Source organism: Xiphophorus maculatus, chromosome 1 (assembly GCF_002775205.1).
Source record: "Xiphophorus maculatus strain JP 163 A chromosome 1, X_maculatus-5.0-male, whole genome shotgun sequence".
Classification (NCBI taxonomy): Eukaryota; Metazoa; Chordata; class Actinopteri; order Cyprinodontiformes; family Poeciliidae; genus Xiphophorus; species Xiphophorus maculatus.
In genome coordinates, this window is record NC_036443.1 from 25,011,517 (window position 1) to 25,032,503 (window position 20,987).

Below are 20,987 nucleotides of genomic sequence, written 5' to 3' on the forward strand. Positions count from 1 at the left end.
AGACCAGATTAGAGGTGAGGCAGGCAGTTCTCTTGCCTCATGGCAGGGGGCGCTCATGATCCCAGACATTGTGACTCCGCAACTGCAGAGTAAGAGACAGTAACAGCGAGCTAGCCATGGAGCTAGCCATGGAGCTAGCCATGGAGCTAGCCATGGAGCTAGCCATATAGTAAAGTAAAGTGCAGCGATATATTTATAGTTTTCTCCTTTTACCACAGCAATCACTTATTAATAAAGGCAAAATAACCATTAAGCCTAAAACCATGTTACTGCAACAGGCTGAATGTTCTGCTCTTTGTGTGGGAAATATTTCAGTGTTTTTTTTAGGGGCGTTGTTGTCAGTTGCTATGGCAACGAGTCTGCGTGTAGCCTGGCCAACGCAGAGAGCGAGAAAGACGTGGTTATGAGTTGCACTTAAACGGGTTTTCCCTTTACTGTGGAGCAGAGCACGAAATTAAAAATGCCTAAATTTCCATGTTTCATTGAGTCAACAAAATTATTATACAGCGGCGGTGCGGCTATGGATGGCATGTAAAAGAATTGTTTTTGCCTTCCAGCGTTGTCCGCATGCGCGAAATTTCCTTATGTAAACAATTACATTCAGGTGGTCTACATTTATATATCTGATTAAGTCAGTGCCTCACCAGCTTTGCACCTCACCGCATTATATATATATACAAAAACGGGTTTATATATTTATATATATTTATATATAAACAAAAATTCTAATTATAAATCAGCTAGAAAATAAGCAACAAAGTACTAATAATCTAAATTCTAAGATTTAACTAAAAATGGAGAGATTGCTCCTACACTCCAGCCCCTAATTGTGCATTAAATCGCAATTACATCTCTTATAAGTCTTGCTTATATATACAGCAGTTTTATAACTACTGAAGGCAGAGCTGGCCCCTAGCTGCCTAGGGCCCCAACACCAGAACATCATATGATTTTATTGTAGGGTTTTCACGTTGCGCATATTTTACAAATATCTTCTTACTTTTAAAGCAAAAGATATTAAACTTGCTAATGTGTTTACTGTAAATTCATTGTTTGTCTGCAGATGTTACTTTTAAATACTTAAATTAATATGCAACACTTAAATACCACTATGCATTTCAAAATGCAAATTAATTAGAGCACAATGAAGCATGTGCATTATGCTTAGATCATTGTAGCTAAGAATGTAGTAAATGTCACATGTTATGTGGGGCCTCGAATTAAAATCTGGTTAGGGCCCCCAAAATCCTTGGGCCGCCCCTGACTGATTGATCCTGCTATAAGATGGCAATATGTGCCTGGAAAATGCAAAACACTGTCCCTTTAAGCAATCTACAAGCCAAGATGAGCTCATAATAAGGACTTTGACTATTCCTGACAGCAGCTTATAGGTCGCCTAACCAGTCTTTACCATAAGACCGGGTCAGTACTCAGGGAGAGGCAACTTGTCCCGCAGCTCTTCTGCTCTAAAAGCGTCCATCAGAAAGACAGAGCTCCCTCTCTGTGAGCAAAGGCAGAGGGGAATCCCCTCTGGTGGATGCTGCAGAGATGATGAGAAGCCTTTTCATCCGCGCTGTTTCTCAGTCTCTCTGCGAGCCGCGTTAATTACAGGGCCCGGGGCCGCTCTTTGAGCTCACCGCGCTCCTCCTGAGAAACAGCCGCGCGTGTCATTCTCACGAGAGAAGGAGAGGAAGAAAAAAACAAAAACAAACACAGGAGAAGGCGCACGCGCAGGAAGCTCCCCGAGCCCGTCTCGGGGAAATATTCCTGCGTGCCTGGAGTGAGTTCAGCCCACTCTCGGCGCAGGACGTCAGCTGGTTTTAACCACCAGAACCGGGAGGATGTGGAGCGACGCAGCGCAGGAAACTTTCTGCTGGAGAGGAGGAGAGGCGCGTCGCTCCGCGGAAACCATGGGAGACACTCACTAAACTCACTCCAGCTCGGACTCGCCATGGCTGTGGACGGTAGGAAGCTTTATATTCCTGTCCTAATCATTCATTTTTCCCCTGTCTTTTTCAGGAAAACAAGCTGAATTTAGCGAGACAGTGTGCAGTTCCGGTTTGTTCACTTGTCAAACCAGTTTCGTTGGGTAAATGCAAGCAGCTGGTAACAAAGCGCCTCCTGTGCGCTCTCAGAGAGATTCAGCTGAGGTCAAAGCATCCATTATCAGCCAAAAACTGGGTTGCTCTCAATCTATAGGGCAGCGTACATAAATGTCCGCAGGGCACAATCTACTGATGGACAGAGACAGGGTGCTGAAACGGGTAAATCAGCATCTGCAGCATCATCAAAGCTCTGGTCAGCTCAAAAGCTTCCTTTGTATTGATTTGATTGATAACATAACATTTAAGCACACTTAGTGTTTAGTCAAGAATCTAGAGGGCTTCCTTAGTCAGATCCAAGGTTTCTGAGTGGGACTTTTAATGTCAACGTTAACCAAGAGGCGCTTTTATCTGCAGCACTCACTTCAGTAAAATTAAACAGTAATCAGGCTTCACTGAAGATGTTTGCAATCGGAAAAAAGCAATTTGTAGTTAATGAGGACATTTTCCTCCACGGAAGAAAGAGAGAAAACAAGAGGATATGAAAAGGGGTAAAAAAAAAAAAACCTCTGACAAATGGGTTTAATTATGTGTTTTACAGCAGAAAGGGGCGTATTAGTGTTTACATCAGCAGAAGCAGCAAAGCTTCAAAGAAACCAGAATGGCATGCAGAGTTTTCTTAGATAACCTGATGATGAAGATGAAGCCTTAATGACTGCTGGACTGCTCAGCAGGAGATCCAGAATGACAGCGAGAAGAAGAGGCACGGCGCTAAAAAAAAAAAAAACTCACTAGGACACTCTTTCATGAGCTGCTCAGAAACCAGCTCCCCCTCACTTCTCTTTTCCTTCTGGCCATCCTTTCAAATTGTGTCAGTCAACTTTGTAGCACATACTGATACAGCTGCACGCATATTTTTCAAAGTGAGAAAATCCGTCCAATCTGGCTCATGAATCTGTAATGACCCACGGCTTTCTGCCAGAATCTGTGCCAGTAACAGCGTGTTTACTATAGTTCCGCACTCTTTAATTACTGGATGTGGAGAAGCCACCTGCTGTTGAGGGGGCTTGGATCTCTGCCTGCAGGCCTCCTCGTAATGATGAGAAATTGGCTTGTCTCGCTGCTCTGACATCTGCTTACCAGCCTTTCACTAAAGGTAATTGTACCACCTGAGCTCTGGATTTCAAAGGCCTGCAGTGGTTAATGGAGCAGGTCAGATCAGGTATTTCATAATGACGTCAACTCTGAGTGATACTGACTACAGATTAATGGTATTTAGCACATGTGTCAAACTCTAGGCCCACGGGCAAAATTTGGCCCACCCCAGTTTTTTATGTGGCCCTCTAGATTCTAAATACTAAGTGTGCTTAAATGTTACGTTATCAATCAAATCAATGCATTTTTTTAATCTGTTTACTGCGAAATTGTATCAATCGGTCGACAATAATTGAGAATTATCGTGGAAATTGATGCAAAATCAACAAATCCCAACAATTTTTTTGCGCTAATACATAATCGGAAGTTTATTGCAGATTTTTCTCAAAAATTGTCAAACTTTCTTACTTGTACTAAACAGCTGCCTCAGCCTTAATTGATGTCAGATTATAATCCATAATCTATACAGCGAGTTATAAAATGTTGCATGGATAAGCGCAAAAATAGCAAATATTTCCAATTTAGTACCATAAACACTTTGATTTTTACTGCAAAAAATCACAAAAAGAATCACAAAATCTTGGAGCAACTGAAACGATGTTAAATTTCAAAAATTCATAAACTGTTTGTGAACAAGTTTTATCAATACATTCTGGCACAACTAGCCCTTTAAGAGCATTCATGACCTTGATTTGGCCCAAAACGAAATTAGTTTGACACCCCCGGTATAGAAAGTTATTACATTTACTTGAGAAACTTTATGGGGAAAAAAATACTTTTATGAGTATTTTTATTATGCTGTATCTAACCAAAAATTCACCAGAAACAGACACACACGGGCAGTTTTTGTTAATGTTTAATAAGTTTTATATTTATGAAAACTGTTTGGAAAAATTATTATTTTTAACATTTCCACATAATTTTATATTTTGGTCCATCTGATAATGTAATTCTTTTTAATGTTAAATGATTGATCTTTTGATTAGTTACTCAGCTTTTGAGTAGTCTTTTTTTTTCAAATATCGTTGTAAGCTTGAGTAATTTCTTGGATAGCCACTTTTTTACTTTGAGTAAAAATGTATTTTGGTGGTGTTACTATTACCTGAGTACAAGTTTTGGGTACTCAGGTACCCATAAATTGGGTACCTGTTAATCTAAGAAACCCTCTGATGGTTTGTTAGATTAAAATCGGTTCCAATCGATTAACTAATAACGTCCACGTAGACCAGGGGTGGGCAATCCTGGTCCTCTAGGGCCAGTGTCCTGCATCTCTTAGATATCTCCCTGGTCCAACACACTTGAATCCTATAGTTGAATCACCTCCTAAGTGCAGTCAAGTTCTCCAGAGTCCTGCTAAGGACCTCATTATTTGACTCAGGTGTGTAGAAGTACTGATACATCTAAAAGTTGCAGGAGACCGGCCCTCGAGGCCTGGCGTTGCCCACCCCTGGCGTAGACCTTCTTTTATTGTTGTAGTTTGGCCGCCATCCAGCAGAGGGCGCTGCAGGTCATTCTTAAGCGGAGCCGTTGACGCAAAAACAAAGATGGCGGCGGGCCGTAGGATAACGGGAACGTGGAGCTGTCCAAACGGAGTCCAGTGTGGGATAGAAAATGCACTTTAAGCGGTTCTGTTTAGACTTATTAACACTCGATAAAATCTTTAAGTTATCGCCTTAGTAGAGCTCATTGAGCCGAAGTGCATTACTGAGCTGCATCAACTATATTAAACAAAAGGTGAGGATGTGATAAACAGAAAAGTGGAGTGTGTTTATTAATGTGAGGAAACCACAGTTTTCTGTTTACTTAGTTGGTATTTATCCCAGCTCACACACAAAAAATGTTGAAATTAAAAAAATGCTCGCTAAAAATTGACCGGAAAACGGTCGTCCCTCTTGATACAAAAGAAAATGTCCGCTTCTAAATTAGTCACCAGTCCACCTACATACAGCTTCAGTCAACTTTAGACTAACCCTTTAATTAATCATTTGTATCCTTAGGCTTTTGTTTTTAATGCACTCAATATCTAAATCTGGTTGCTTTACTCCTTCTCCTGTTGTCTCTCCAGCTGCCTCCAGTTTCAGTTTCTGCAGGCCCGCTGTGGAGTACAGGGCTCTGCCTGAGGACTTCAAGCACCAGCTGAGTCGGCGGACAGGTGGGAATCTAACCTGGCATGACGGCCGAGGACAGAAAACGGCTGGGGGAAGAACCGTGAAGCTTCTGCAGCAGCCAGGCACGGAGGTCCTGCAGGTACAGAGAACCGACATGATGTCAGCACGTCAAACACCTGCGGCCATGTAATACCTGCCTGGTGTCATTACGCTCATGTTGGAGATGTACGGGATTAGTTTCAGTTAATATTTACAGTCTTAATAAGAAGAGAGAACTCAGTGTTCCGATTCCAGGGTTTGGATAAAAATGGACCAGATCCCAGTAAATATAATATGGTCTTAAACCAGGTTTTAAACATGATTTAAACGTGAAATAATTTATATAAAAACACACAACAGATTCCGTACTGTTAGTATTTCTTAAATCTGTAGCTAAATGTGAAAGTTGTGAGAAGATTCATATGCAGTACTGAAAAATCAGGAAAAGGATTGAATGTGGTTGAAACTTTGGAGAATGGAGAAATGTTACCATTTCTAGACTTTATCTTCGATCCCAAACCGAAACTTTAATCAATCAATCAATCATGTTTTAACATAAATGTCAATTTCACCAAATGTGGAAAAATCTTAGTGACGAAAAGCTAATTAGACTTAATGAAGTGTAAAAGCATAAAAAGTAGAATCTGCTCTGATGTTGCAGTTTTATATTACATGAAATTTTATTTCAATTTATAGATAAAAATGTTAGTAGGTGTGAGCTATATGGGCTTAAAGTTTTATCACAATATTTTCTGTTTCCATCATCAATAAAAATGATAAGAGCTACTTATTACTGTTATCATGTAAACAGTAATAAGCTACTTATTACTGTTATCATGTCACATAAAGAAGTTTGAATTGTATGACTTAGCTTCACACAGTAACTGCTTCTAATCATATTTTCAAATTAAATATTTATTGAACTAACAGTGAAGAAAAAAGTAAGACTATGAGTTTTAGGGGTTTTAAACATCATTAATTGGAATTTATTGTGATTTTTATTATAATTCTTATGATAAGAAATGTATCACGATAAATGATATAATAAATTCAAAAGTTGTTTTTACATCAGGGCTGTCAAACTCATTTTCATTTTGGGTCATATAAAAAGTCTGAATGTTCTTAAAGGGCCGGTTGTGCCAGAATATATTGATAAAACCAATTAAATTGTTAAAATATCAATAAATAACTAGTCCTCCAGGATTATGTGATGTTTTAGTGTTTTTTTGGCAATCAAAATTACAGATTTTGTGGTACCAATTCAAAAATGTTTGTAAAGCACTATTACAATATTTGTGCTGATGTTAAATGTGAAGTTTTATTACTCAATTACATACTACAATTTGACATCAAGTACTGCTAAGGCAGCAGTCACTTAAACTCAATATTTTTGAACAATTTTGATACAATTTTCAGTTAAATCAGAAAAATGCAGAGATTTGTTGATTTTGTGTGAATTTTGCAGATTTGTGAAAACTAGAAGAACTTATTGATGTAATTTGGAGTTTAAAGGGCCGCATAAAAAGCTACGGGGGGCCAGATGTGGCCCCTGGGCCTTGTGTTTGACACGTGTTCTACATCAACAATTCAGGGCATGAATTCATAAGCAGCTAATTTAGACCGGCCATCAGATTTCAACGACCCTCTCCAGCTATTTAAACACACAGGGAGCTCCTAGAACAAGTACGGCTAGAGGACGTTGAACCAAATGAGATGCAAATCTGATGATCTCCACTCCTGAGTTTATGGACAGAAGCTGTTACATGTGTATTTGTATCGCCACTAGCTCAGACTCTGGCAGCTTGTTAGAAGCTTTTATGTAAAACTTTGTTGCCAGAGAAAAAAACAACACAAACACAAAACCCATTCATTCCTCCCAGAGCAGCTGCCTGTGCTCTCGCTGCTAGATTCAGACAACTTCTCTGCTGGTACATTTGTTTTTATTTCAGTCAAATTCCTTTTCATTATGTTGTCAGAACTTATTTATCGAACTCCGCCACTTGCAAATATGAGAGATTTTTGCTTGGCTGCAGACATTTGCCTCATTATTGTAATTACGCTGCAGCTGCTTTTTATAATCCTGGTATTTTCGTTTTGATCTCAACTCTGATCGCTGCAGCTGCAGAGTTGATAACGTCGCTTTTTCTGACTGCTGGATGTGATTTGAACATATTTCCTTGTTTTGTTTTGTTTTTTTCGGTCAGAATAATTATGTGCCTGTGCCAAGAAGCCAGAATAAATGCAGCAATTCCCACACTTATTGACTCTCCCTGTATAAATAAATACATTTTTGTTGGCATAGTAGCATAACTTGGAAACTTCGATTTAAAATTTGATTACATTCAAATCCCACATTAACAAAATTATTTTTTTTTCTCAAAATTACAAGTTTTGAAGTTCTTACCATCTCTAACAAACAACCAAGTTTATTTGTTTAAGTAACAAGGCAGTTCAAAGTGCAGAAAAACATTATAAACACATCATATAGACAAAAATGAGTAACAAACATTACATTTTGTCAAGTGCCATTGTTAAAACTATCAACACACATTAAATACGTTGCTCAATGTTTTGTTTATCATGGTTCAAAATATTATTTGCTGAACAAGAGGATTTTAGTCTTGATTTAGAGGAACTCGGTGTTTCAGCTGTTTTCCAGTTTTCTAGAAGGTTGTTCCAGATTGGAGGTGCTTAACAAGTCCAACAGAACCCATATCAATTTCTTTTAGCTGCTGGCTGTTTGGCTAGATTATTATTTATTATTTATTTTGCCTCCAGACATTGAGCAGGATGTGAAAACAGGCTAAAAAACTAACAAAAGGTTCCTGTTAGAAACCTGAACCAGAAAGTGGCATTTCGGGGTCGCTAAGTGCTGTGGCTAAGCTAATAGCAGTGTAATTAGCCATGCATTAAGAATAACCTAAGCCACTCTAACGGTAAATGTTATAAATAAAGAGCCTTTTCCACTGGCAAGGAGCCTTTAACAACCTCCCATTAGGAAACATCAGTAAACCCGATGTTTCCTAATTAAAAAAACTACTTTAATTCCTCACTACATTGATTAATTTGATTTTCATTCATATGGACATTATAGAAAGTCATTTACTCGGATCTGTTGGCTGGAGATGATCAATGCTCTGTATGGCAAGTTGTTTTAACATAAAATCGGTTTCACCTCATCTAAGATCCAAGTATCTGAAATTGGTTTATGACTAGACTGTATTAGTAACTTGATATATTTATAATCATATTTTGAATATACAAAATACCTATAAGAGATTTGCATTTATTTTACATATCATGAGCAGCAATAAAGTCAAAATAGGATGTGAATAAAGTTGTGGTAATACCAGAATAAAGTAATAATTTTCTAACTTTATTCTAGTAATATTTTGATGTTATTCTTGTAATATTCTGACTTAATTGTGGCATTATTTTGACTTTTTTCTCATTATGTTTTTTTATTTTCTTAGTGTGTCCCTAATACTCCGCCATAGAAATCAGATCTGTTATGATAAAAATCTGAGGTTTTCTTTGTAATCCATGTCACCCTAAGATGGACGATGTGATGTCTCGTTGAGGAAAACTTTCTCCTTTCTGCTGGTCTGCATCTTTTCCTCCGTACAGAAAATCATGACTAGAATAAAAGTCCCAGTCTAACAAGTCCTCCTCCTTTGTGGCTAATGGACACTTTGTTAGCAGAGAATGGGCGCTGCTCTCCCCCAGCGGCACGGCGGCTCTTACCGCCTTTTAGCTTTAAATAGTAAAGGTCTTCCAGCGCTCACACTTTGCTGCTGCACCACTGTGTCTGTTTATTGGGAAACGGAAATTATTGCGACAGATAGCATCCAGTCGGCCGAGCCGGCCTCGTTACCCTCCTAGTTCTTTGTGAAACCCGGTCAGAAGCGTGAGCGGTTCCAGCTTAAATTAAAGTCTCTTGTTATCTGATGCAGCTTTGTCTCCTCACGCGGTCAGTGTTGTCAGCAGTCGCGGTTCATTTATGCTGTGAACTGGCCTCATTTAGAGCCCGCGGTTACAAGTCGGCTTTGTTTCCAGCCCATGAAAGGCGTTTTAAAAGGCCTTTAGGAGCTGAAGCTAAAGCTGCAAACAGAACTGGGCTGGGCTGATAACAGAGTCGCAGGCATTGCTTTGTTTGTCTCTTCTCTTCTGCAGCGCACACAATGCAGCGTCTGGTTTATTTTCGTCTCATGGAACGTGAACTTAATCGTTGCTACGCGGTTGTGCAGCTCTGTGAGCAGCATTATTACTGCTTCCACACTTCACCTTCATCTTTTACATGTCGTCCTTTCATTTACTCTTCCTGTATTCATCATCGGCGTTCTTTTGTTCCTTCGCTGGAGGCTCAGAGCAGCAACATGTTTCATTGTGGAATATTAAACATCCTTACTCAGGGTGTTCAATATTAAGGATTAAGTAAGCCTTAAACATTAAGTCAAAATTCTTGGATTTAAGAATTCTGACTTTAATTTCAGAATGGACTTTTTTCAGAAAATTCTGACTTTTTTCAGAAAATTCTGACATTTTCAGAAAATTTAGACTCTGAAAATTCTTTCTAAAAAATTTTCCTGAAAATTATTTTTTCCTCAAAATCCTGACTTTTCTTCTCAAAATTCTGACTTTTTCTGCAGATTCCTGACTTTAATCTCAAGAATTATAATAGTTTAAATTGTTTATTTATTGTTGTCAGGCAAATCTAATCTTAAAATTCAAATCTACCAAATAGATTTTAGGTTTACAAATTCAATCAGCGTGAAGAAACAGCTATATTATTTTCATATACTAACATAATTGAAAAATATTTAGTTATTTATTTGAATTTTGACACAGAAATAGAATTCTGAGAAAGAACGTCTGAAGGAATTTATCTGGAGTAAAGTGTTAGATAAAACTGAAGATGTATATGTGGTTGGATTTTAAGAATGCCATTTTAAAAGTTGGCAGTATGTATATACTGTATATATACATATATAAACTGTGACATCACAATGTGACATCACAATATAACTCCAAAGGCAGAATTCTGACATCACCAGCGATTATATAAGCGCCTCACATCATCTACTTTCATCACAGCCGTTTAGCAGCCGTTGTTGACACGTTTCTCTCGAGAATTTATTTAGCAGTTCACAGTAAGATTTTAAACTTTGTTTGTTGCACATTTCATTTGGAGATTTACATCAAACTTAACGTGAAATCTTGACAGAGTTTCTAGAGAACTAATTTTAACTTAGACCCTGAAACAAACAAAGGATACAATGGAGTCCAACCAACCAAGAATCGAAGACGTTGCATCTGACAACATTGTTGAAAGGGAATTACAGCCACCCAATCCGCTCAAGCAAAAGAAGAAGAAGGTGCCATTTGCAGTCTGGTTGGAGCAGCAAGAGCTTAAGGTTTCTGCTGAAAATACCGAACCGCAGGACGTTTCACTTATAACTGAAAATGAATCGATCGCCAAAGCGCTGGAGACACTGGATCAGAAAGACAAGAAAAGTCCATCTACAGGTAAGCCCAAAGACAACATCCAGGTAGACAATTCAATTGAGGTTCCTGATGATCAGACTGCAGAAAATGTTCAAAGAGGCTGTTTAAATGAAATTCAACATCTGCCCCACTCTTCTGACAAGACAAGTCAAGCAAACTGTTCGTGTCTTGCCAAATTTAAGGAGACTGAATTGAAATACAAAGAAATGCAGAAATACCTAATGACACAGCTTGATGAGATGTTCGATACGAATAAAAAACTAAGTGCTAAACTTAGACAGCAGCAAGAGCTGGTGAGGAAACTACTGACAGAGAGCAGACAAGGCAAGGATTCAATGGTTTCTGCTCAAATTCAGAGAGATTCACAAGACATCCCAAAGAAGAAAACATTAAATTATCAATCTGCTTCGGTACAAACAGAGATGGAAGGACAGGAAACCAGATATCCATTAAAACCAGTCAGTCGAACAATTTCAACTCAAACTGAGATGGATGTGCTGGAAACCAGAGGTAACTTGAAACCGTCGGACAACAAAATGGAGAAATACTTAATGAAACAGCTTGATGAGATGTTTGATACGAATAAGAAACTAAGTGCTAAACTTAGACAACAGCAAGAGCTGGCGAGGAAAGGACTCTCAGAGAGCAGACAGAGCAAGAGGTCAATGGTTTCTGTTCAGACTCAGACAGATTGGCAAGAAATCCCAAAGCAGAAAACAGCAAATTATCAATCTGCTTCAACACAAACTGAGATGGATCTACAGGAAACCAGCTACCCAGTAAAACCAGTCAGTCAAACTATTTCAACACAAACTGAGATGGATCTACAGGAAACCAGTTATGAATTAAAACCAGTCAGTCAAAGTATTTCGACACAAACTGAGATCTCTTTAGTGCTACAAGAACAGCCCTCTGAAACACAACTGAATGGGTATCAGGATCAGCAGACCAAGATATTCCAGAGATCTACAGGTAAGAACAGGACAGAGTCAGCAATGAAAGCTGCCTGTGAGCTGGAGATCCCCAATAATGAAAACGGTGAACAGGAAGTTTCTATACTAGGAACAGTTGTGGATCATATAGCCTCCATTAAAACTTACATTCATATGATTGAAACTGAGATCGCTAAAGTAGAGCAGATCGATGAAAAAGAAACTGTCTCTGAAACCCAACTAAGTGGGGACCAGCAAGATGACAAGAAACCATCAAAGAAATCTAAGCGTAGGAACAAAAGAAAGGCAGCAATGAAAGCTGCCTGTGAGCCGGAGACCCTCAACAATATTAAAGTTTCTGTGGAAGACACTGAAGAAGATGAAGTTTCAATACCGGAAAACTTCTTTTCTGAAATATTCGGTGATCAGACAGCCTCCATCATACCTGAGATTCATAGAAATGAAACGGTGATTGGTGAATTACAGCAGGCGAATGAAGACAAAATGGTGACAGAAATACAACAGAATGGGGATCAGCCAGATGAGAAAAGACCATTGACTAAATCAAAATGTAAGAAAAAGAGAAAGACGGCAAAGAAAGCTAAACTGGAAACCATTGTAAATAAAATAGAGACAGATCAAAACTTGATCCACAGCACTGATTTAGAAACACTAGAGATCCCACAGACAGCTTCTGAGCAACTAGAGACAAAACCTTGCAAAGTCTCAGAAGATGTAACAGGTAGGGTTCCTGTAGTTTCCACAGAAGGGGAGAGTGGCCTTGTAGAAAAACAGAAAACATCGCCTCCACAGATGAATGTTACATTTAACAAAGATCAAATCCAAACTACACCTGAGGAATCAGAGACTCAAGCAGCTGGAGAGTCAGCTGAGCAGAACAACGTCTGTGAACAAGAAGAGAGCCCCATGAAAAAGATTTCTCTGTGGAGGCGAATCAAAAAGGCTCTAACTCCATCATGTCTGCGCCAGTTCAAAGACAGAAGTAACGTCCATCCAGCGTAGACATCAATTTATGTCTCCAGTATCTTAGATTTAAAAGGGGGGTGGGGCCATGTGTGGGTTGGCTGGTTGGCGCTAATTGGAAAAAGAGCTACTGTTGTTGTTAATTGGACATTTTAATATGAAAAAAACAGGACTGCACGGTGGGAAACGTCTCCCTGTGTAGCTGTGGGTTCACTCCGGGTGCTCCGGCTTCCCCCATGTTCAACATCAGTACTCATGTTCATTCATTGTAAGATTTTTATTTCTAATTCTAAACAGACAATAAGACAACCACATTTATTAATTAAAGGGAGATTTGGACAAAGAAAATGTAAACAACATGGAACAAAAAGAGCCTTTTAGATGTCTAAACCTATACAAATTGGAAAAAATTTGGAAAATTATTTATCTTTCTGGGCAAGATATATATATCTATATCTAAATTTAATCATATATATAGACGTAGATATCTATCTATATGTATCTACATATCGATATCTGTCTATATCTATATGTAAATCTGTGTCTCTCTCTATAAATATATATAAATCTATATATAGATATCTACCTATTGATATCAATCTCTCTCTTTATATATACATACAAATATATGTATGTATATTTATATATGATATTTATATCTATCTATCTATCGATATCTACTGTATATATATATACAGTATATCTATCTATCTATCTATCTATCTATATATATATATATATAGATAGATAGATATCTATATACAGTACAGACCAAAAGTTTGGACACACCTTTTAATTCAATGAGTTTCCTTTATTTTCATGACTATTGACATTGTAGATTCACACTGAAGGCATCAAAACTATGAATAACACATGTGGAAATATGCACTAAACAAAAAGTGTAAAACAACTGAAAATGCCCCTTATATTCTAGTTTCTTCAAAGTAGCAACCTTTTGCTGTGATTACTGCTTTGCACACACTCTGCATTTTCTTGATGAGCTTCAAGAGGTCGTCACCTGAAATGGTTTTCACTTCATAGGTCAACCTGCCCTGTCAGGTTAATAAGTGGGATTTCTTGCCTTATAAATAGTCATGAAAATAAAGAAAACCCATTGAATTAGAAGGTGTGTCCAAACTTTTGGTCTGTACTGTATATGTGGTTGGATTTTAATAATGCCATTTTAAAAGTTGGCAGTACGGGCGTGTCGTGGTGGTGTAGCGGTTAGCGCGACCCATATTTGGAGGACTTGAGTCCTCGACGCGGCCGTCGCGGATTCGACTCCCGGACCCGACGACATTTGCCGCATGTCTTCCCCCCTCTCCTTCCCCGTTTCCTGTCACCCTACTATCGTATAAGGGACACTAGAGCCCACAAAAGACACCCTGGAGGGGTAAAAAAAAAAGTTGGCAGTACGTCTATACAGTATATATTTATATATATATATAATATTCCCTCTTGCATATAAACGGCTCCCTGCTGAGTCCTCACTGTAAGCTCATACTTATTCTGTGAAATTCAAGAAAATCAGAGTTGGAGAAAAAGCCGAACTTACTGAACTTTAAAAGTGACTTGCTGATGAAAGACAACAGGATTACTGATGTACAGTTTTACATCCTGCACATTTTTAAAGCTACTCACCACCCAGACTTTAATTCAAACCTAATCAAACTTTCTCCAGATGTTGCTTGGGACATGCAGAACACGTTAGGGGCAGTTTAACTTTTTCTTATTTTGTTTAATTGCAGGTCTCGTCTTCCACATAAAAACAAGCCTCCACATGTGCTTTCCTCTGATGACATCACATGAGGTTTAAGGAAGCTGATTGTCCTGATTTCTTCTGAGTACATCTTGTTTCTCTCTCTCTTTATCGCTTGTTTTTGATCAAATTCCTTCCTCAAAGACGTTTTCTTGTAATCTGCAACAAGAAGTTGGGTTTGTGTGATTAAACACATGAAGGTCGTTTGTGAAGAAGACTTTAGAAGTCAGATTTAATCACTGAAGATTTCCAGTGATTACTTGGTCAGTTTTCAACAATGACATTCATGTTTTCTGCAGAACTGAAAACAGTTGATCATCGGCCATTTTCTACTGATTTCATCTCCATTTCTGTGCCTCTTGTGATGTCATCGACTCAAATACACACCAAGAAGATTTTCATAAATTCATATGACAATAAAGTCTTAACAGAAGGAGAATAACGTGGCTATTTTATGAGAACTCCAGCATGGAAAAATAACAAATGATTTATTACCAAAACCTTTTTCTCTTTAAAACAACTTTTTCTTGTAATTTTAAGTCGTTCTTCTGGCAAAATTGTATTTTAATATGTCTACTATTCTCGCAATTACACCATAAAACTCACAGAAGGGATGACTGAAATAAAAGCCACTTTTTAAAACATTGTCTGTCATTTGTAATTTCTGCTTTAGAAAATTGAAAAAAATAAAAACAGATTAAATTCAGACATTTACGATAGAGTATGCAGGACATACTAAGTAACAAGTTTATGAAAAATAATGAGAATAAAGTCAAAATAATACCAGAATAAAGCTGTAATGCTATGACTTTACTCTTGTATTGTTTCAGCTTTATTCTCGTACAGTTAAAATAGAATTTGGTATGAAAAAAATCTTAGATTTAACTATTAAGCCATGTTGCTCAGCACTATTGCATACGGTATGTACGTCTATACAACATGTTTGTGTTTGATCCCAGTGGCCTATGCTTGAGTTTTCTACAACACATGCAGCATCATAAATACTGATTCTGGTTGTCAGAGTTCAGCTTAAAACTAAATTCAGATCCACGAAAGATTGAAAACTCCTCAGAGACGTTTGTGTTTCTGCATGCATTTCAGATGCATTTCCAATATCTGGCAAAAAGCTTGCAAACATGACTGTCTTCAGGACTGTGTTGTGACCCGTTTCTGCAAGTAAATATTTCCATTAACTGTTGGTCAGTCCTGCAAATCACCTTTGAACAAAGCAGTTTACATTCTGAAGTGGTGGTGGTTTCCCTTATGAATATAAATGACTTTTTCAGCCTTTATGCTCGGCTGCAGCCGTCTTTTCAACACAGCGCAAGGCCGCAGTAAAGATTTAAACGTTGAGCTACATTTTTTCTTGTTTTGTCCTGAAAGTTTTGCTGCTTGTCTGTTTTTTTTTTCAGTACCGCTCCAGTGACAATTACGGCATCTATCACACGAGTCCGACGCAGCCCAGCCTGATCCGGCCCGTCGTTCTCTGGTCGCAGCAGGATGTCTGTAAATGGCTGAAGAAACACTGTCCGCACAACTACCTGACCTACGTGGAGGCGTTCTCGCAGCACGCCATCACAGGTTCACCCATCAGAAGACACATAATCACCTTTTTAAAGTGATCTGACAGTAAATCAGACTAAACTTTTCCTGTTTTAGCTCAGTTAGAATTTTCAATTTCTTTAGAGAATTGATAAAATTACATAAAATAAGGGTGTTTTCAGAATCTGTTTGATTTGGAACCAAAATTGCAACTTTTGTTACATTTTCAGCTGCTGTGGTTCACTTTCACACTGCGCTGTCAAATGATCCAAACTAATTGAAAAACCTGTTCCCCTCCTTGCCTGTGGGGGGCTACACCAAGAACTACTGAAGGAAATGACATAAAACCCTCAAAAGCAGACGTTAAATGTAAATAAAAATGGAGTAGCGGTTGTAGGATTTATTTTTTGTCTTTCGTGAAAGACCACAAGTCATTTAACGTTTGGTTGTATTTACCCAGAATCCTCTGCGCTGTAGTCCACTTCCTGCTTTTTTGCTATCTCCTTGTGATTTACACTTGAATTCAAACCGTACCAGAGTTTAATTCAACCGAACAGAGACCTAGGTTAGTTTGCTTTTTTGGTTGTATCAGAGTTTGATTGCACATTCACATTTCCCCTCAGGAACCTGACTTTCTAGACAAATGAACTTGAGTTTGATTAAACAGACCCTTGCAGTGTTTTCACACCAGCCTTGTTTGGTGCTCTTTAACTGAACTCCAGTCCGGTTCATTTGGCCAAGTGTGAACGTGCAGTCAAACACTGACGCAACCAAAAAAGCAAACTCTAGTCCATCTAAAAACCTCGGTCTCAGTTCGGTTGAAGTGAACTCTGGAGCGGTTTGAATGCATATGTGAAGACCAAATGGACCAGAGACCCATCCAAAAGAAGGAACTGGACTATAATGCAGGGCATTCTGAGTAATAGCAACCAAAACAAACGTGCCATTGGGAGAAATGGTCTTTTACCAAAGACAAAAGAGAAATTCCACAACCACTAAAATCTGACGCTTCTCCATTTTGTTTACATTTTGTGAAAAAGGAAGTTGTGCTCAGTGTCTTCTTCTGAGAGTTTTGTATTGTTTTCTTCAGTGGTTCTTGACGCAGCGCCCCCAAGGGTGACAAGGGGAACAGGTTTTTTCAGTTAGTTTGGATCATTTGACACATGGCGAAAGCAAACCACAGTAGCTGAAAATGTAACAAATGTTGCAACTTTGGGCCAAAGTCAAACCGAGCCTAACGGACTATCAGGTGTGAAAACATCCTTAGACTAATTTTTGTCAGAATAGTGGAAAAGCCTAAATGATGATGTAAAGACTAAGATGTCTGAAAGCAGCTTTCACTTTGCAGGCCGAGCTTTGTTGCGTCTAAACGGGGAGAAGCTGCAGAGAATGGGTTTGGTGCAAGAGACGCTTCGGCAGGAGCTGCTGCAGCAGGTGCTGCAGCTCCAGGTGCAGGAGGAAGGTCGCAACCTGCAGCTGCTCAGCAGAGGTAAACAGAGGCGTCTTCAGGGACCTTCCAGACATTTTCACACAACAAAAACAAAAATCTGTAGTTTCTGCAGCCATGTTTATTAAAATAAAAATAATATTGTGGCATTAATTGGAATTAGTTTGGCTATTCTGACATTAAAAAGAGAAGTTCTCCTGTATTTTCTCTCCTTCTGGATGTTTCTCCTCTCTGGTCTCCAGCGGTGAGCGCACAGCTGCAGCTCAGGCTCCCTGCTGTGCAGAACATGATCGAGCTGCAGCTGAACAAAACTCTGGACAAAACCTGAGAAAATAACTTGAGATGCCGATCGATTCTTTTTATCCTGCTTTTACATTTTCACTTTCATTCTCCCATCTTATCAGACTCAGACAACACAGGTGGAGTTCTCCAAGTAGTTTGAAAGTTTTCTGACTTAGAAACTTAATGCTGTCTTTTTAATTTACCAGATAGAAATGAAAAGCATCAGTTTATTTTTTAATTATGCCAGAGACAGTCAAATATTTAAATGTGTATACAGAAGGCTTTTTTAGTTGTTTGACTCATTGTTTTGCTACAAATTTAAATGTAACAAAAAATTAATAAGTCACTAAATTGAACATTTATATTGTTTCTATTAAGCTGAATTGGTTTACCCTGACTTCTCGGTCTTCATTTAATGTTTTATTTTGACTTCAGTTCTGTTTTTATGATCACTAACACTGAGGAAATGGCCTGATTTTATTTTTCTCAGAACTCCTAGGCTTTAACGGTCAAATGATAAAGAAAGGGGAAAAAAATTGTCCTAAACAACCAAAAGCTGCAGGAGCATCTTAATAAGAGTATCATTGAGTAAAATGTTCGAGTAAAATGAACATTATTCTTTTATTCTATGAACTACTGACAACATGTCTCTGAAATTCCAAGCAAACATTTAGTATTTATTGGCAGAAAATGGGAAATGGTCAAAATAACAACAAAAAAAAAAAAGCAGTCCTTTCAGGTCTCAAATAATGCAAAGAAAACAAGTTTATATTTATTTAGAAACAATACTAATGTTTTAACTCAGGAAGAGTTCAGAAATCGATACTTGGTGGAATAACCAGGAGGTTTTCAGTCGGGTTCTCTGCAGTGACTTAGTTTTTTCCAGAGCTGTCTGTAAAGCTTAGTGGAAGGAAGAAATGTGTACAAACAACAAGGAAAACAGAGGTATTGAGAGGATTGGGAAACAAAGTCCATTCTAAGTTCCTTGTATCAACGGTTTTCTGACACAGAAACGATAACTCTCCTGGATATTTTCAAGTATTAAATGTAATGCAAACTTCACTTTTATTACATATGCGAATGAGGTAGAGCACTATAAAAACACAAAGTCTGTTTAAGTCTGTAAGGTTTAGCAACTAAAAGACAGAGCCATACTGTCTGTAACATCTTATCTGTTTTCACCCTGGCAGATGCAGTAGATATGAAATGATAGGGGCAGAAAAAATGTTTGTACAGTTTATCTTTCATGTATGGACGAGTCAGAAAAACAAACATCTAATCTAACTCTGGCTCTGCCTGTAGTGCCTGAACTCTCATTTGTTTAAAAATAATTGGTCAGTTGACCTCATCATAGCTGTTAAACTACTGGTAGACTAAATAACAGCCATTCGAAGGGGACCATTAAATAAAATTCTCATTTTTTACAGTTTTATATTTACAGCTGGGTCTCAGCTGCTTCTAAAAACAGCCCAAGTGGTTAAAAAAAAACCCCACCTAGATGTTTCTGGGATTAAGTTAAAGTTCTTTTGGTGTCTGGAAAATGAGCCGTTTCAAAACCTTCCCAATTATCAAGTCATTCTCGACAGGTACTGTGCTGTTACCTAGCAACCCTAACCGAGCTCAGCCTCGTTTGGCAACGCAATTGGAGCTCCAGCGTATTTGGACAGCCGGTTTTATCTCTGTATGCGCTGTACAATGGCTGCTGGAAACGTTTTTTTTGTTGACTTACCATCCAGAAGCCACTTGCTGCATTCTTGTGTTTGTGCAGGAGGTTCTATGAATGCTTTTCAAAGATGTACGGTTTTATAATTGTGCATCTGTTCGCAGCCATTTTCATGTTTGAGTGTAAACGTTGAGTTTCGGGGCGTGGCCAGCAGCAGCGTATTTGGATTTAAAGTGACAGGATGCCATAAAACGGCTTGTTCTAAAAGGATCTCAAAACTGAAATCTTAGAATAAATTTGTGCAAAAAATGTGAAGAACATGTTTTGTATAGACCATAGATCTTTCCTAAACTGATCAGGGAACCATAATGGATCAGCTTTAAAGAAAAGAGAACTTTCAACAGTGCTCACTTCTCATTCTGTGGCTTTTCTTCAATGGTTTAAATAAAAAAAACAACATTGTGCTGTTTTTCCAGAGTATTGTAAGCTTGATTGTTTTCTGTCTGTTCCCTGGCAACTGCTCAGAAACAAACCCTCCTTCTGTCTTTTTCATTGACGGCAAATTGTTGTTTTTACACTTTGACACGGCGCAGGCATCACTAACAAGCTCTAGCATGTCAGACGGGTCGGTTGGTGGATTCTTCCCTTGTGTGTGAAGCCGTCCCAGCTGTTTCCAATCATACTGCGTGGATGAAATAAGAAGCAGCTGCTTACAGCTGGGATACCGAAAAATAAGCAAGTTAAACTGCACTGAATGTTTCTGATGGTGTTTTTGTTCTTCTAGGTTCTTTTGGAAGAATATCTTAGCTGGAGAAACTGGACGCGCTGATGAGGAATAAATCCATCCGAGCTGCAGAATGATGTTGAAAGATTTTAACTCAACATCGGCTTGACGGACAGACGCCATCTGTACAGACTGTGAACTGTGATGAAAAAAGCATCCTGACAATCTGATCTCATGTTGTACTGCTCTGATTTCTGCTTAATTGTTATATTCATGTGTATCTTTAAACATTGTCTGATTTTTTTTTTTATGTCAACAATTTAATTATTAAACAAAACTATTAAAATACCGGTGCTGCTTTGTGTGTCAGTTGTTTTGAGATATGAGATGGACAGAGTTGGGTAGTAACTAGCTACATTTACTTGAGTAACGTTTTTGAAAAAATAAAAATCACTTTTAGGAGTATTTTTACTACGCTGTACTTTTTACTTTTACTTGAGTAATTTGTTATGAAGTATTTCTACTCCTGAGTAAAATTTCTGGATTGTCTACCCACTGAATGGAGGAAAAACAAACAAAAATTAATCACACACTTACAGTTTTTGTTAGATTATTTTTTATTGAATTTTTATTTTATTTTACTTGTATGAGTTATTGTCATTTTCGTCCTTAAAATACCAAAATATCCACTTATATTTTGCTCCACCTTATGTAATTTTTAAATATTAATCATTTAATAATTTGATCAGTTACTCAGTACTTAGGTTTTTTTTTACCAAATACTTTTACTCGAGTAATTTCTTGG

At 38.1% G+C, this 20,987-nt stretch overlaps 1 protein-coding gene across 1 annotated transcript; it reads left to right on the forward strand.

Moving 5' to 3' along the window:
- The first annotated feature begins 1,462 nt into the window (after positions 1-1,462).
- On the forward strand, positions 1,463-20,522 carry LOC102237856 (sterile alpha motif domain-containing protein 10-like). Its single transcript, XM_023341784.1, has 5 exons — positions 1,463-1,964; positions 5,263-5,444; positions 15,937-16,105; positions 17,415-17,555; positions 20,243-20,522. Exons 1-5 carry the CDS (start codon positions 1,952-1,954, stop codon positions 20,263-20,265), a joined length of 528 nt encoding a protein of 175 aa, XP_023197552.1. The 5' UTR covers positions 1,463-1,951; the 3' UTR covers positions 20,266-20,522.
- The last annotated feature ends 465 nt before the right edge of the window (positions 20,523-20,987 follow it).